Raw genomic sequence first — 13,464 nt, 5'->3', positions numbered from 1 at the left:
TGTCCGTAGCCGTGTAGGTTACGGCACTTTAATTGCACATCCATGAAATGGATGTCCTGGTACTTTAATTTATAAGACAAATTTTTATTTCATTTTATATTTCATTAGTAAAGCAATTATTTTATTTTTAAAATGTGTCCTTTTTTGACTGTTATATTCAGCTACATACATTTACAGGACACATGACAAGCTCTTCCATAATACTGGCAGAGGTTAAACTTCACTTGTCTCAGTGGGTGTGAATTTCCTTGGGGCTTCTCTTGCTCTACCGCCCTAACTTCAGCAGAAACCCCCCCTTTGCGCATAAATGGGATTTCCGCCGGAATTACAGCATCGTAGCAGGGGAAGTTTGAGAATATTCACCCCCAATGTCTCCATTCTATTTGTATTTTAATGTAGATGCAGGATCTCTCATTTAAATATCTGATTATTATACACCACGCCAGATTTTTCACATAGAGTACAAGTTTCAGAACAGAACGAGGCTGTCAACCAGTAGGAGAGAAATACATGGCCACAAATCTTCCTCTTGTAGCAGTGCTTCAGTGCATACGTAGATGGTTCATATTTCGTGGGTATGAACCATTCCAATGGTACATGAGGAGAAGGTTTGAGCACTCGCAGGCAGTTTTATTCTGATGCGGCCTCAAGATAGTCTGATTAAGGTTCACCCTGAAATGTTGACTTGTCTGTTCTTTCTCTAGATGTTGACTAACCCACTCTGTGTTGGTAGCATTTTCTGTTTTTTAATTTTGATTTCCAGCATCTGCAGTTTTTTGCTTTTTGGTTAGACTAGAAGTTTAAATCTTGCAGTGCTGACAAAGAAGAACTTAAGAATTAGGAGCAGGAGTAAGTCACATGGCCCCTCGAGCCTGCTCTGCCACTCAATAAGGTCATGGCTGATTTTCGACCTCATCTCCACTTTCCTGCCCGATCTGCATATCCATTGATTTCTCTAGAGTCCAGAAATCTATCTATCTCAGCCTTGAATATGCTCAATGATTCATCATCCACAGCCCTTTGAGTAGAGAATTCCAAAGAAGAAATTTCTCTTCATCTCGGTCTTAAATGGCCGACCCCTTATCCTGAGACTAGGACCCCTAGTTCTAGACTCTTCAGCCAGGGGAACCAACCTCTCAGCATCTACCCTGTCAATCCCCCTCAGAATCTTATATGTTTCAATGAGATCACCTCTCATTCTTCTAAACTCCAGAGAGTATAGGCCCAACATACTCAATCTCTGGATTGAGTGGACTTTCAAATGGGCATTACCTGGGAAATGCTGACTATCAGCATACAACGTTGATAATTGGCTTGGTGTGTCATTATGCTAGGACTTTAGCCATCGAGAGATAAATGTTGTATATTGTTTTGATCTATAAACTCAACAGTGCCTTTCACTGCTCGCAGATGGTGGAAACAGAGAGTTGTCAGGCAGAAGACAAGGGACGAATGCAGGCAGAAGAGGAGAGTCGATGGCAGAAGGAAGAGCAACAAAAGTTGATGTGGGAGCAAACAGAGACACTGGGCCCTAAAAAAGATGAGAATGGGCAACAGGAAAACTTAGATGAAACTGAGAGAAACAAATTGGAGAAATGGCACTGGCAGGAGACCAAACAACTGGGATCTGAAGAGCAAAAGTAAGTATCAGTAAAGTAATAAATTTCACAAATCCTCACATCTATAGATCTGAATAGTAATTACAGTGGCACATTTCCCATTACTCATTATTGCTGTCATAGTAGTATAGAAGGCACATTAAGTTTTGTAATATTTAATATTATTTCTAATAAATCATTGTCAATTAGGCACTAAGAGGGTCAAATGATATATTTTTTAATTCATCCACTCTTTCACATACCAATCATCTAGAGCCTTTCAGACCCAGCCCAAAATCAAATCAGAAACGAACTAATCTATTGATACCAAAGGCAAAACATTTTTAGGACTGTTTCTGTATGGACTCACTTGATGGTAGCAGGGATCGGAGATCAGTGAGCCCAATAATTTTATGATTATTAAAATTACTTCCCATAGCTTTTAAATGTAATGACTATATAATCAGGAGCGCTTCAGATTGAGACAGCTGGGCTGAATTTTCATTGGGAAGATGGGTTGGCGGCGGAGACGCTCTGATGTGGGTGGAAAACCTGGGAAAATGGGTTTCCCGCGGGCCCTGCCGACTTTTAACGGCAGGGCCTGATTTGCTTCTGAAGCCTGTTTCCCACCTGCAACCAGCCAGATGGAAAGGCTGGCTAGCTATGGGCAGGTAGGCCTGTGGCACTAGGCTGCACAGAGGAGGAAGCGGGTGGGGGCTGGTGCCGTCCTCCGGAAGATTGGGGCCGGCCACCGGAGAATCATGGATGGTGGCCTCAGAAAGATCGGGGGAGGGAGGAACGGGAACATCGGGGCTGGCTACTGGAGAATTGGCAGGGGGGGTGGGAAGAGGGAAGATTGGGGGTGGCAACCGGAAGATTGGGCCGGCCTCAGCATAATTGGTGGAGAGGGGGGCCTCAGGGGGAGGTCTCCAATCACGGGTGGTGTGTTAAACACTTACCTCCTGGATCCAGGGTCCCCGCCTTGCTGTAACTGTTGGGTTTTACGAATTGTGCAAAACCCGACCATCTGCAGTTAAAAACAAAATTAAGGTTAAAGAAGAAGCTTACAGTCTCATTATAATATTTAAATTGACGCACCGCCTCCTGGTAGCGGGTTGGCTGTCAGCCCCCATCCCGCGTCCGCACCCCCACCCCCCCGTCCCGTCTCTGTTAAAGCCGGAAGTGGGTGGATTGGAGGCGGGTTCAGGTCAAGATATTGGGAAGACCAAAGCCATTGTTTTCAGTCCCCGTTCCATAGCCACTGACTCCATCTCTCTCTCCAACATCTGTCTGAGGCTGAATCACACTGTTTGCAACCTTGGTGTCATATGTGACCCCGAAGTGAGCTTGTGACCACATATATGAGTGATTACCAAGACCGCCTATTTCCATCTCCGTAACATCGCCCATCTCCGTCCTTGCCTCAGCTCATCCACTGCTGAAACCCTCATCCATGCCTTTGTTACATCTAGACTTGACTATTTCAACGCACTCCTGGCATCTCACATTCTACCCTACGTAAACGTGACGTGATCCAAAACTCGGCTGCCCGAGTCCTAAATCGCACCAAGTCCCACTCACCCATTATCCCTGTGCTCGCTACATTGGCTCCCGGTTAAACAACGCCTCGATTTCAAAATTCTCACCCATGTGTTCAAATCCTCCATGGTCTTGCCTCTCCCTATCTCTGTAATCTCCTTCCGACCCACAACCCCCGAGATGTCTGCGCTCCTCTAATTCTGCCGTTTTGAGCATCCCTGATTATAATCGCTCAACCAGTGGCGGCCGTGCCTTCTGTTGCCCAGGTCCTAAGCTCTGGAATTTCCTGCCTAAACCTCTCCACCTCTCGACCTCTCTTTCCTCCTTTAATATGCTCCTTAAAACCTACCTCTTTGACCAAGCTTTTGATCACCTGCCCTAATTTCTCCTTATGTGGCTCGGTGTCAAACGTTTTGGGGGAGAAATTTGGTTGGATAGCACCCTGCGATAAATTGTTTGCAGCCACGAGCACCGACATTCGCGTCACTTGGCAAATTCAGTGTGCCGGTACTGGTGGCACTGAGAAGTATCGCACCGGTGTGCAATGCCCTCAGTGTCGACATGGAAGCAAAATTTGGCTTGTGCTGCACCCTTAGCGCCCAATAGTGACCCCGCCAGACAAAGCTGCCATGCAGAGCTGTCCCGGGGTGCTAAGGGAAGGAATGACTGCATGAGGTAAGTATGATTTAAATCATTTAAAAAATTCACTTTATTTGGGGTGAGTAATGTATTGGGAATGTTTTTTGTTCAGATTTATTTTGCAGGTAGGCCTCTCTTAGGTTGCTACGAAGCCGGTGTTGTAGCACGGGATATTCAGTTGCGCACCCGGCCTAGCGCCTTAAGAGAAGTGAACACTTCCCTTAGTGCTTCACTCCACTCTTGAGGCACAAAAACGGAATGTTGTTGTTCCCGTCACTAAATAATTTCCGCCACTAAATTTAGCGGATGCCTGACATTAGCGCCTTAGGAACCCTCCAACCACATTTCTAGCCCTGTGTCTCATAACACTCTTGTGAAGCACCTTGGGATTTTTATTACGTTAAATACAAGTTGTTGCTGTTATTGATTCCGATTTTTAACAATTTAACTGCACCATGCTGCAAAGCCACCTGTTTTTTTTAAGGTTAAACCGCACCCCCCCCCCCCCCCCCCCCCGATCTCTGTGCTCAATTCTTCAATCTGTGCTGCTATTGAGCGGGACTCTACAATAGGTGTGGAGTTTCTGAAAATTTACTGAATGGCAAATGAGGCATGCTGACCTCTGCATCTAATTCTCCAATCCGCACTCTCATGGAGCAAGGCTGCATGCTATGAGTGAAGTCTCTGAAAATTCATCCTTTAAGAATTGTTCAATGTTGAAGATTGAAGACAGAAAATATTTCCTTCATAGCATTTTGATCAAATAGTCATGGTTGCATAAAAATCATACACAGGAAATTATTAAAAGATGAGTAGTGAATACCTTTCCTATCTGCAGGCCACAATTTTACTCTCCATCTAACAGTGTTATACCTGATGACTGTCTTATGCTGATACTGGATGCCCAAATCATTCTAACTCCCAGTTCTAACATTCCTTCTCTCGATGAGCCCAAAATTTACTATTCCTTTCTCACAAGATGACAATTAAGTATGTATTTTGGAAGTATTCAGTTTGCCAGCACAATCATCATCATCATATAATGCCATGAACACTGACTGATGTTCAGAGGCTATTGTTGCACCACAGTGTGGTGAGCCCTCTTCTGGTCAGAACTGAAATGTGTTTGTTTAGATTTAGAACAGCACAAGCATTATTGTTGTCTAACTCTCAAGATGAGCAATGTGAAATACTTAAGGGTACCACATGTGAATACTTTGACCTCCTATTGCCTTTAGTATGTGGGCATGTGATGCACCAAAGAATTTATGCAGCTTATTTTTAGATGTTTTCCCCTAAATGCTAGCAAGTTTAATTTCCACTGTTTAACGCATTCACATAAAAGACCCAATACCACAGCCCCACCTGGGAATGGGGCTCAGTGGTGCTGTGGGTGAACAACCTGTGATTTAAGCTATGGAAGGATGCAGTCCTTGAGAGCACTGCTCCACCCTGGGAGCACAGGAATGCAGAATCAGCCTTAAAACTACTTTTTTGTGCACTATTTTAACCTAATAGGTTAATGACTTTATTAAAGTAGCACACCAAAGGGATTTGATATGAATGTGTTAATCCATGTTCTATTACAGGAAATTGAATCCTGATGAGTCTATACAAACATGTTGAGCCAATGTATTTGGAATGGCTTTTGTAGCAAAATTCTTTCTGCTTTTTCATTGAATAATAAACTAACCCTGCTGGCAGCTAACATTTAGTTAGATTCTGTGTGTGTTGGATCATAAAAGTGCCACTAATTCTCTTATTCTTTTTGCTGTTTCATTTTTTCCATGGTGCACTGTGGAAGGATCTTGGATGAGGACAAAATGAATGTGCATAAGGATGCTGCTAATTCATAGAATATTTTGCAGTAGAGTCATTTGCTGATTCTAAAAGGACGTTCCACTTAGTCCCATTCTGTACCGTTTTGTCACACCTTTTTAAAATAATTATTTTTCAAATATTTATCCACTTCCCTTTTAAAAACTATTATGGATTCTGTTTTCACCACCGTTTCGGGTAGGACATGGCACAACTGAGTAAAAACAATTTTTCCTAACCTCTCCCTTCATTCTTTTTAAAATAACCATTGCTGCATACATCCATTCTGCATGATGAACTGACACTGTATGTAGTGTAGTTTATGTTTGGAAATATGTATGTATTATAATTAAAACTGTTCCTTCAAGATTTTTTTTTAAACTTTCTTTTTTAAAGCATAACCTTTTGTCACAGCAAGGGGAAAAAAGGCTTTGGCATTCAGTGTATCAGTATTTCCTTTCCAACATTTCCTTTTGAACCTTCCTCTAGAATCCTGGCATGCTGAATCCACAATGCTATTCCATGTGAACTATTTTATTATTTATTTATTCAATGTTGCATTATAGAAAATACAGACTCCGAGCTCGAGGCACCTTGAGGCTGAATGACCTTAGTAGCCACTCGGACGTATATTTTAAAGATACAATTATATCCATAGATTTGGGAAGTCTGAGCTGGGGAAAGTATACCTTGGATTGTGCCTGTTGATTTTGTATGTCACATCAGAGTATAAAGAATGTTCTCCAATTTATTTTTCATACATAACTTAGCTGAAAATGTAGCCAATGGAATATTTTCATTCTCAGTGCAATGTCAACGATTGAAAATGTAAAAATAGAAAATGATACTTTGGGTTTGTTTGTTAGACTGTGGTGCTTTTAACCATTCAATTATTTCAATAGTTTTAGTTGACAAACCTGATATTTGATGCATTCTTGTGAGGAAGATTTTACAATTGTGGTGGGGGGGGCGGTATGGTGTGTGGGCAGAAAACCTGCTCTAGTGGTGCTCTTACACCTACCACTAGGAGAAATGAAACAGCAATGTAGCTTACTTCCCATCGCGTTCTTTTTCTGAGGAAGAGGACCACTTAATACCTCGCCCAAACAACTGAGGTCGAGAGTTGCTGTGTGAAGACTTGCAAGGATAAACCTTTGCACTAGTTACATTCTAGAATGCTGCATGTTACACTGATGTACTGTGCTACTGCTCCACCTCCCAAAGGTATTAAAAGTGAACAATTGTTTTTGGAAATATGAAATAATTTTCAGTAATATTTTGAGTTCTGTGCCAACAGGTTGGACTTCCAGTCCGCAGCACACATTTTCCAAATGGACAAAGAGATTGTTAGTGAAAAACCAAACCAGACAGACTGGCATATGCCCATCACCGGTCACCAGCAACTACCAGCTCAAGGTAAGGCTTTATCTACATATCATCTTGACCTATGCTTTTTAATTTATTTTTGAAGCACCAGATGGTCCCAATAAAACCCATGTCTTCAGACTTAAATGCTGTCAAAAGGGTTGTGGAGAGTGAGCTTCCTCAGCTACAGTGTATGTGGACAATTGCCTCTGTCCTCAGCTCTGGAATTCACTTCCTAAACCTCTCCACCTCTCTACTTCTCTGCCTTTAAGATGATCCTTGCTCTTTGACCAAGCTTTTGGTCACCTGTCCTAAGATCTCCTTATGTGACTTGGTATCAAATTATGTTTGATAGCACCTTGGGATGTTTTATTACACTAAAGGCCCTATATAAATGCAAGTTGTTGTTGCCTTTGCTGTTGCCAGCTGGGAGTTTCTGTGACCTTTTAAATGCTTCAGTATATTAAGTATGCACAAGGAAGGAATACTTTGATGTTTTACTATTAGCATATTTCAAAGTCGAATGCTTATTGGCAGTCTTTAGAAATGTGCTGTTTGTACCTAATGTTTCAAGGTTATCTCATTAGTAAAGCTTCAGATTAGGACATATGTATGAAAGCAGAAAATTGTATATAAATCAAATTTAAAGGGATGATGACAATGAAAGAGAAGTGTTACAATAGGGGCACATAGGCCTTTGGATCTAAACCTCATTAGTAGCCTTGTTTTCTACCTTATTTTGCTTTGAAAACTTGATCAATACATCAATTAAAAGCCTATGGGGCCGAAATTCGGCCTTCCGATAAGGCCTCTGGCCACCTGAAAGCAGTGGCCATGGGGCGGCGTGGAGTGGCTGACGTTCATGGAATTGCCCTCAGGGCTTTTTTCTGCAGTATGAGGATCTGCCCCGCTCCACCCATTCCTGCCCCGTTCCTGCAGAGGTGTCCTTAATGACGTCATCAGAGCACGCAGCGCCCTGGAAGGAGAATTCAGGTCAAAAAGTCTTCCGGGCACCGACAGGTTTTTGGGTCAGTGCACAGTGCCGGCTCAAGACCACCAGCAGACTTTAAAGAAGTATTACGTGCATTTCCATTTTTTTGGCTGAGAATTTTTCGGACTTCTCAAGTTTGTCAGTTGTCCTTTTCGGAGCGGCATTGAGTGCTAGTGGGCTAGGGTCCTCAATTTGTACAACACAGAGGCCTCATTGTAGAGGTTAAGCTTGCAAAGGTAATGGACTCAATGCTAGCAGCGGAACACTTCCTACTTATTGTGAGTGGCAGGAGGCACACAGGAAAAGGCGTCTCCTACGTCTCCAAAGGCAGAGGGCAAATGACGTAGCAGACATGGCTGCCCAACATGCAGAAGGCCACGGAAATGGAGATAGACCTCAACCAGAGAGATGGCCCAGGAAGGATCTGCCATCAGGAGGAGGGGTACGCTGACCCCCCCCCACGAGATAGTGGGCAAAATCGAATGAAGGCAGGTTGCACGGAGGCAGATACTTGGCGGCAGCAGAAGGCTGCAGAGGGCGAGGAGCAGCAAGAGCATGAGGGAGAAGGCAATGAGGCAGCTGCCATAGGAAGATCCGACCATAGATGTGGGAGGAGAAGGCCCTATCATTACACAAGAAATAACAGGTACGAAATACATGCAGATAGTCATTTTCCACCCTTGTGCATCTCCTTATAACCCCTCTTACTCAAACCTATTCTTGAACTATGCCGCAGTGTCTCCCCTGTGACTGCATCATGGGTCTGGGAAGACTGCTGTCTTTCTGGTGTTGAAACTACAGATGTCCTTCTAGGATGCCCTCGACCAGCTCTGGCCCTGGAAGGGCCGGCTGCACACTGGTCAACATCCTCCTTGGAGCATTCAGTCGGCCTTGGCTCAGGCGAGTCCATGCTTGTCAGCAATGGCGGAGTGACCGGTCTGGGATCAGGACTGCTGTGACCCTGAGAGACAACATCATCATCCTGGTCTGAGGAGCCTGCGCCACTCCCTGGGGGCAGCACCTCACCATCGCCACCAATCAGAGGGAGCATAGATCAGTGGTGTGGCGCAACACCGCAAGGTCCCCCGTGGACCACGGTGGACTCAGCCGCGATGACAACAGTCGGCTCTCGCGTGGCATCCAGCTGAGACTGCATAAGAGCAGACACAGTCTCGAAGCTACCAGAGACAACAGCAGTAAGACGCTCCGTGGCCTCTTGGCCAGAGTCCATAAGAACATTCTGAGCTTCCAGGCCACAGCCATTCTGTCCAATACAGCACTGAGACATTGGCTCCCTTGCACCTGTGCTGTAATGGCAGCTGCCACATCACCAACGACATGCGGCATCACAGCTGGGAGTCCACCATCGTCTGCACACTGGCAATGATGAGCTCCATGGTGTGCGCAGAGTTGTCCACAATGAGGGAGACGGACTCCTCCATGTTCCTGACCACTTGCTACAGGCTCTCCAGCACCCTTGCCATTGCCCCCAACATCTGGGAATTCATGGCCTCCACCCTTTCATAAGCCCCAACATCGATGGGCTTGTCTGAGTCCTCTTCAGAACTCACGTGAGATCCCTCTGCTAAGTTTAACATTCTCGACCGTGTACTCCCAGTATCTGAGCTGGCACGTGCGAGTGTAGGAAGCAGTGAAGCGGTGCTAGCAGCAGTGTCCTCCTCTTCCTCACGGTCATGGCACCATAGATGGAGTGGCCTCGAGGGTGTCGTCATGGCTTCCACTCCCATTGGCTTCTAGGGTCTCGTCATGGCTTTGGCTGCCAGTGCCCTTAAGGCTGTCATCATGGCTTTGGCTCACTCTCGCATCAGCGGTCTCTCCCCGGCTTTGGCTCACACTCTGGGTCTCATCTGCAATCATAAATAGCACAAGGGCTCCCATGAGGGTGAGGTAGGGCATTGCACCATGCAGCCTGCAACTTGATCACTATCATTTGCAAATGCGTGGTAGGCGCTGGCACTTTCAGGGACAGATGGCATTAAAGGAAGGCCTTCACTTACCGATGATGCCCCCAGCGGGATCCACACGGCCGGCGGCTACAGGGCAGGCAACATGTGGGCCACTAGTCTCTGAACCCTTTCTTCGAGGTCAGTGAACTGCTGGAGCTCTGGCTCGCCACCACCAGTCCTCTGTTGCTCAACACGGCTGTGAGAAACCTTCGCCGACAAGAAACCTTCGCCTACAAAACAAATAAGGCTTGCTGAGTAGCTGTCCCATGATGTGTGTGTCCCTGACATGCAGCTGTAACTCTGAAATAAAAGGGAGCCTCCATTGCGAGAATGCATACATATATATATATATATACAGGCCTCAACAATCAAATGTTGCTACAGTGACTATATGGTGAAAGTGGGAAATAAGAGAAGGTGAAGGAGAGACTCGCAGATGGAAGGTGAGGAGTTGGGGTTTTCAGGCAGCGTGTTCCCAATCACAACAACTCGCTGCGTAAAAACATTCTCCCCATCTCCTCCTCTAGTTCAATCGCCGATTATCGTCAATCTGTGTCCCTCAGGCTACCGACCCTCCTGTCCCTGGGAACAGTTTCTCCTGATTTACTCTGTCACAACCTCTCGTGATTGTCAACACCTCGATCAAATCTCCCCTTAACCTTCTCTGCTCCACAGAGAACAACCCCAGCTTCTCCAGTCTCTCCCCGTCACTGAAGTCCCACATCCCCGGGACCATCCTGGTCAATCTCCCTCTGCACCCTCTCCAAGGACTTCACATTCCTTCCTAAAGTGTACGGTGCCCAGAATTGGATACAAGACTCCAGCTGCACACTGTAGGTGGAAATTGTCATAGGAAAATTTGATATTGTGGGAACAAATGGGTCCTGCACAGGCTTAGCCCAACATTTTGCATCAGACTCTAACAAGTAATTAAAATTATTTATGTGTTCAAAATGCTGTGTGACCCAAATTAAGTAAAGGCTAGATTCTAGTGGTAACCAATTTTGCTCTGGATGATGGCCCCCAAAGCCTCATAGATGCCCAATTCTGTCATTGGTCTATCTCAGTTGGCTCAGTGGTAGTGCCACCCTAAGGGATGGAGCCTGTGGAGGCAAGACTTCACAAGGACTGTACAGTGTCACTTTCATTGCTATCATGGATAGATTTGTCTATGACAGGTAAGTTGGTGAGGTCAAGAAGATACCCCCATCATGTTGATTTTCTCACTGTTTGACACAGGCCCATTATGACAACTTCAGGACTTGGGCAGCTTGGTCAATGGTGATTCCACTGAGCCAATTTTTATGCGGTGGACATTGAAGTCAACACATCCAAAGTATTTTCCTTAGTTCTTCCTTCAGAGTACTGAATTGTCAGTTGAGGTGGTGGAGGTGGGGAGACAGAAAGTGGTGATCAACAGGAGGTTGTTGTGGCCTTTCTTGACCTGAAGCATCCAATGTAAATGGTGAGGTCTCCCAGGATCACTCCCACACAACTGTAAGCCACATTGCCCTGACTCTGGTGCGCCTATCCTGCTGATGGAACAGGCTATACATAAGTGATGAAGGAGACTGGGATGTTGATTGATCGATATTTTTCTGTGAGTATGATTTTGTCAGGCTGTAGCTTGAATCGTCTGTAGGACACTCTCCCAAGTTGGGCACCATTTCCTAGGTATTAATGAAGAGAACTTTGCAGGGCTAAAACGTACCCTGTTATGATATCAGGTATGCTGATTAGCCTGTTTGATATTTTTCTTACCATTGACCTTTTTAGTGATTGTTTACAACTGAGTGGCTTGCTAGGCCACTTCAGAGTGCACTTATAGTCAACCACATATTGTGGGACTAGCCCACAAATCAGCAGATTTATTGAATTTGGTAAAATGTGAACTCCATTTTCTGGGTTGCTAGTGCAGTACCATAAACTCTACACTACTGTATCCAGGAGAGACCCATGCGTCATGTTTTGACACCACTGCCATAATGTAAAATCTCCCTCAGTTCTGGGAACAGCTGTCAAAATAATACTGCCCCTCAAACATTACAAATACAGTAACATGAATTTTTACAATTCATTTAAATGAGATTTAATCATTTTGTAGCTTTGAAAATTAATGTCAATGTTATGATGCCAACTAATTCATGGTACTCTCTTGTTGCCACATTCTAAAAACACACCCTTTATATTGATTTCAGCTGCAGGATCCCCAGTAATTCCAGGCAGATCTTGGAATACACAGGAACTTCCTTCATTCTTTGAAGTTCAGAGAAAGCAACAACAGGGGATTCAGGATGTACTAAAGACTGCGTCTCTGGACAGAAGCTGGGCTCATCAGTCCAATATGATGGAAAGAAAGAAGAGGTTAGTAGTCAAATAATTGTTCTGCCAGATTTTTCCTAAACTGCATTTTATATTAGACATTATACACTTTGTACCACATTAGTCTGGCAGTAAATCTTACAGTGTAAAGGTGGGAAGTTTTGAATTTTCATTATGTATTGAACACTACTGTGTCACTTAATGATGCCAGACATGCTGATGTTTCAGGCACAGGAGCTGTAGCTGTGACAGAGTATACGCAAATTGAAGTGAAAAAATTAATTTCAGGTTAACTATTAGGTATGCCCACCTTGTCCACTCTTGGTGCAGTTAGTCAGAGGCATTGGGTCATTGTTCACACATTTACTGATGCAAAAACTGACTGCAAAAGCTTCTACAGATATGTGAAGAGAAAAAGATTAGTGAAGACAAACGTAGGTCCCTTGCAGTCAGATTCAGATGAATTTATAATGGGGAACAAAGAAATGGCAGACCAATTGAACAAATACTTTGGTTCTGTCTTCACGAAGGAAGACACAAATAACCTTCCAGAAGTACTAGGGGACCGAGGGTCTAGTGAGAAGGAGGAACTGAAGGATATCCTTATTAGGCGGGAAATTGTGTTAGGAAAATTGATGGGATTGAAGACCGATAAATTCCCGGAGCCTGATTGTCTGCATCCCAGAGTACTTAAGGAAGTGGCCCTAGAAATAGTGGATTCATTGGTGATCATTTTCCAACAGTCTATCGACTCTGGATCAGTTCCTATGGACTGGAGGGTAGCTAATGTAACACCACTTTTTAAAAAAGGAGGGAGAGAGAAAGTGGGTAATTATAGACTGGTTGCCTGACATCAGTAGTGGGGAAAATGTTGGAATCAATTATTAAGGATGAAATAGGAGCGCATTTGGAAAGCAGTGACAGGATCAGTCCAAGTCTGCAGGATGACTTGGACAGGATAGGTGAGTGGGCAAATGCATGGCAGATGCAGTATAATGTGGATAAATGTGAGGTTATCCACTTTGGTGGCAAAAACGTGAAGACAGAATATTATCTGAATGGCGGCAGATTAGGAAAAGGGGAGGTGCAATGAGACCTAGGTGTCATGGTTCATCAGTCATTGAAAGTTGGCATACAGGTACAGCAGATGGTGAAGAAGGCAAATGGTATGTTAGCCTTCATAGCTAGGGGATTTGAGTATAGGAGCAGGGAGGTCTTACTGCAG

General features: G+C 44.5%; 1 protein-coding gene across 5 annotated transcripts in view; it reads left to right on the top strand.

The window, feature by feature from the left end:
* LOC139242191 (LIM and calponin homology domains-containing protein 1-like) overlaps positions 1-13,464 on the top strand; it is a 570,211-nt gene that overhangs the window by 533,893 nt on the left and 22,854 nt on the right. For all 5 annotated transcript variants that reach the window (XM_070870287.1, XM_070870279.1, XM_070870273.1 and 2 more), the window contains 3 exons: positions 1,411-1,640; positions 6,892-7,010; positions 12,116-12,281. In XM_070870287.1, the coding sequence (XP_070726388.1) occupies positions 1,411-1,640; positions 6,892-7,010; positions 12,116-12,281 (515 nt within the window). The remainder of the gene's footprint in view (positions 1-1,410; positions 1,641-6,891; positions 7,011-12,115; positions 12,282-13,464) is intronic.

The sequence above is a fragment of the Pristiophorus japonicus genome, chromosome 2, assembly GCF_044704955.1.
Source record: "Pristiophorus japonicus isolate sPriJap1 chromosome 2, sPriJap1.hap1, whole genome shotgun sequence".
NCBI lineage: Eukaryota > Metazoa > Chordata > Chondrichthyes > Pristiophoridae > Pristiophorus > Pristiophorus japonicus.
Note: the sequence above shows the minus strand (reverse complement) of the source record. Positions and strands in the feature narration are given on the sequence as shown.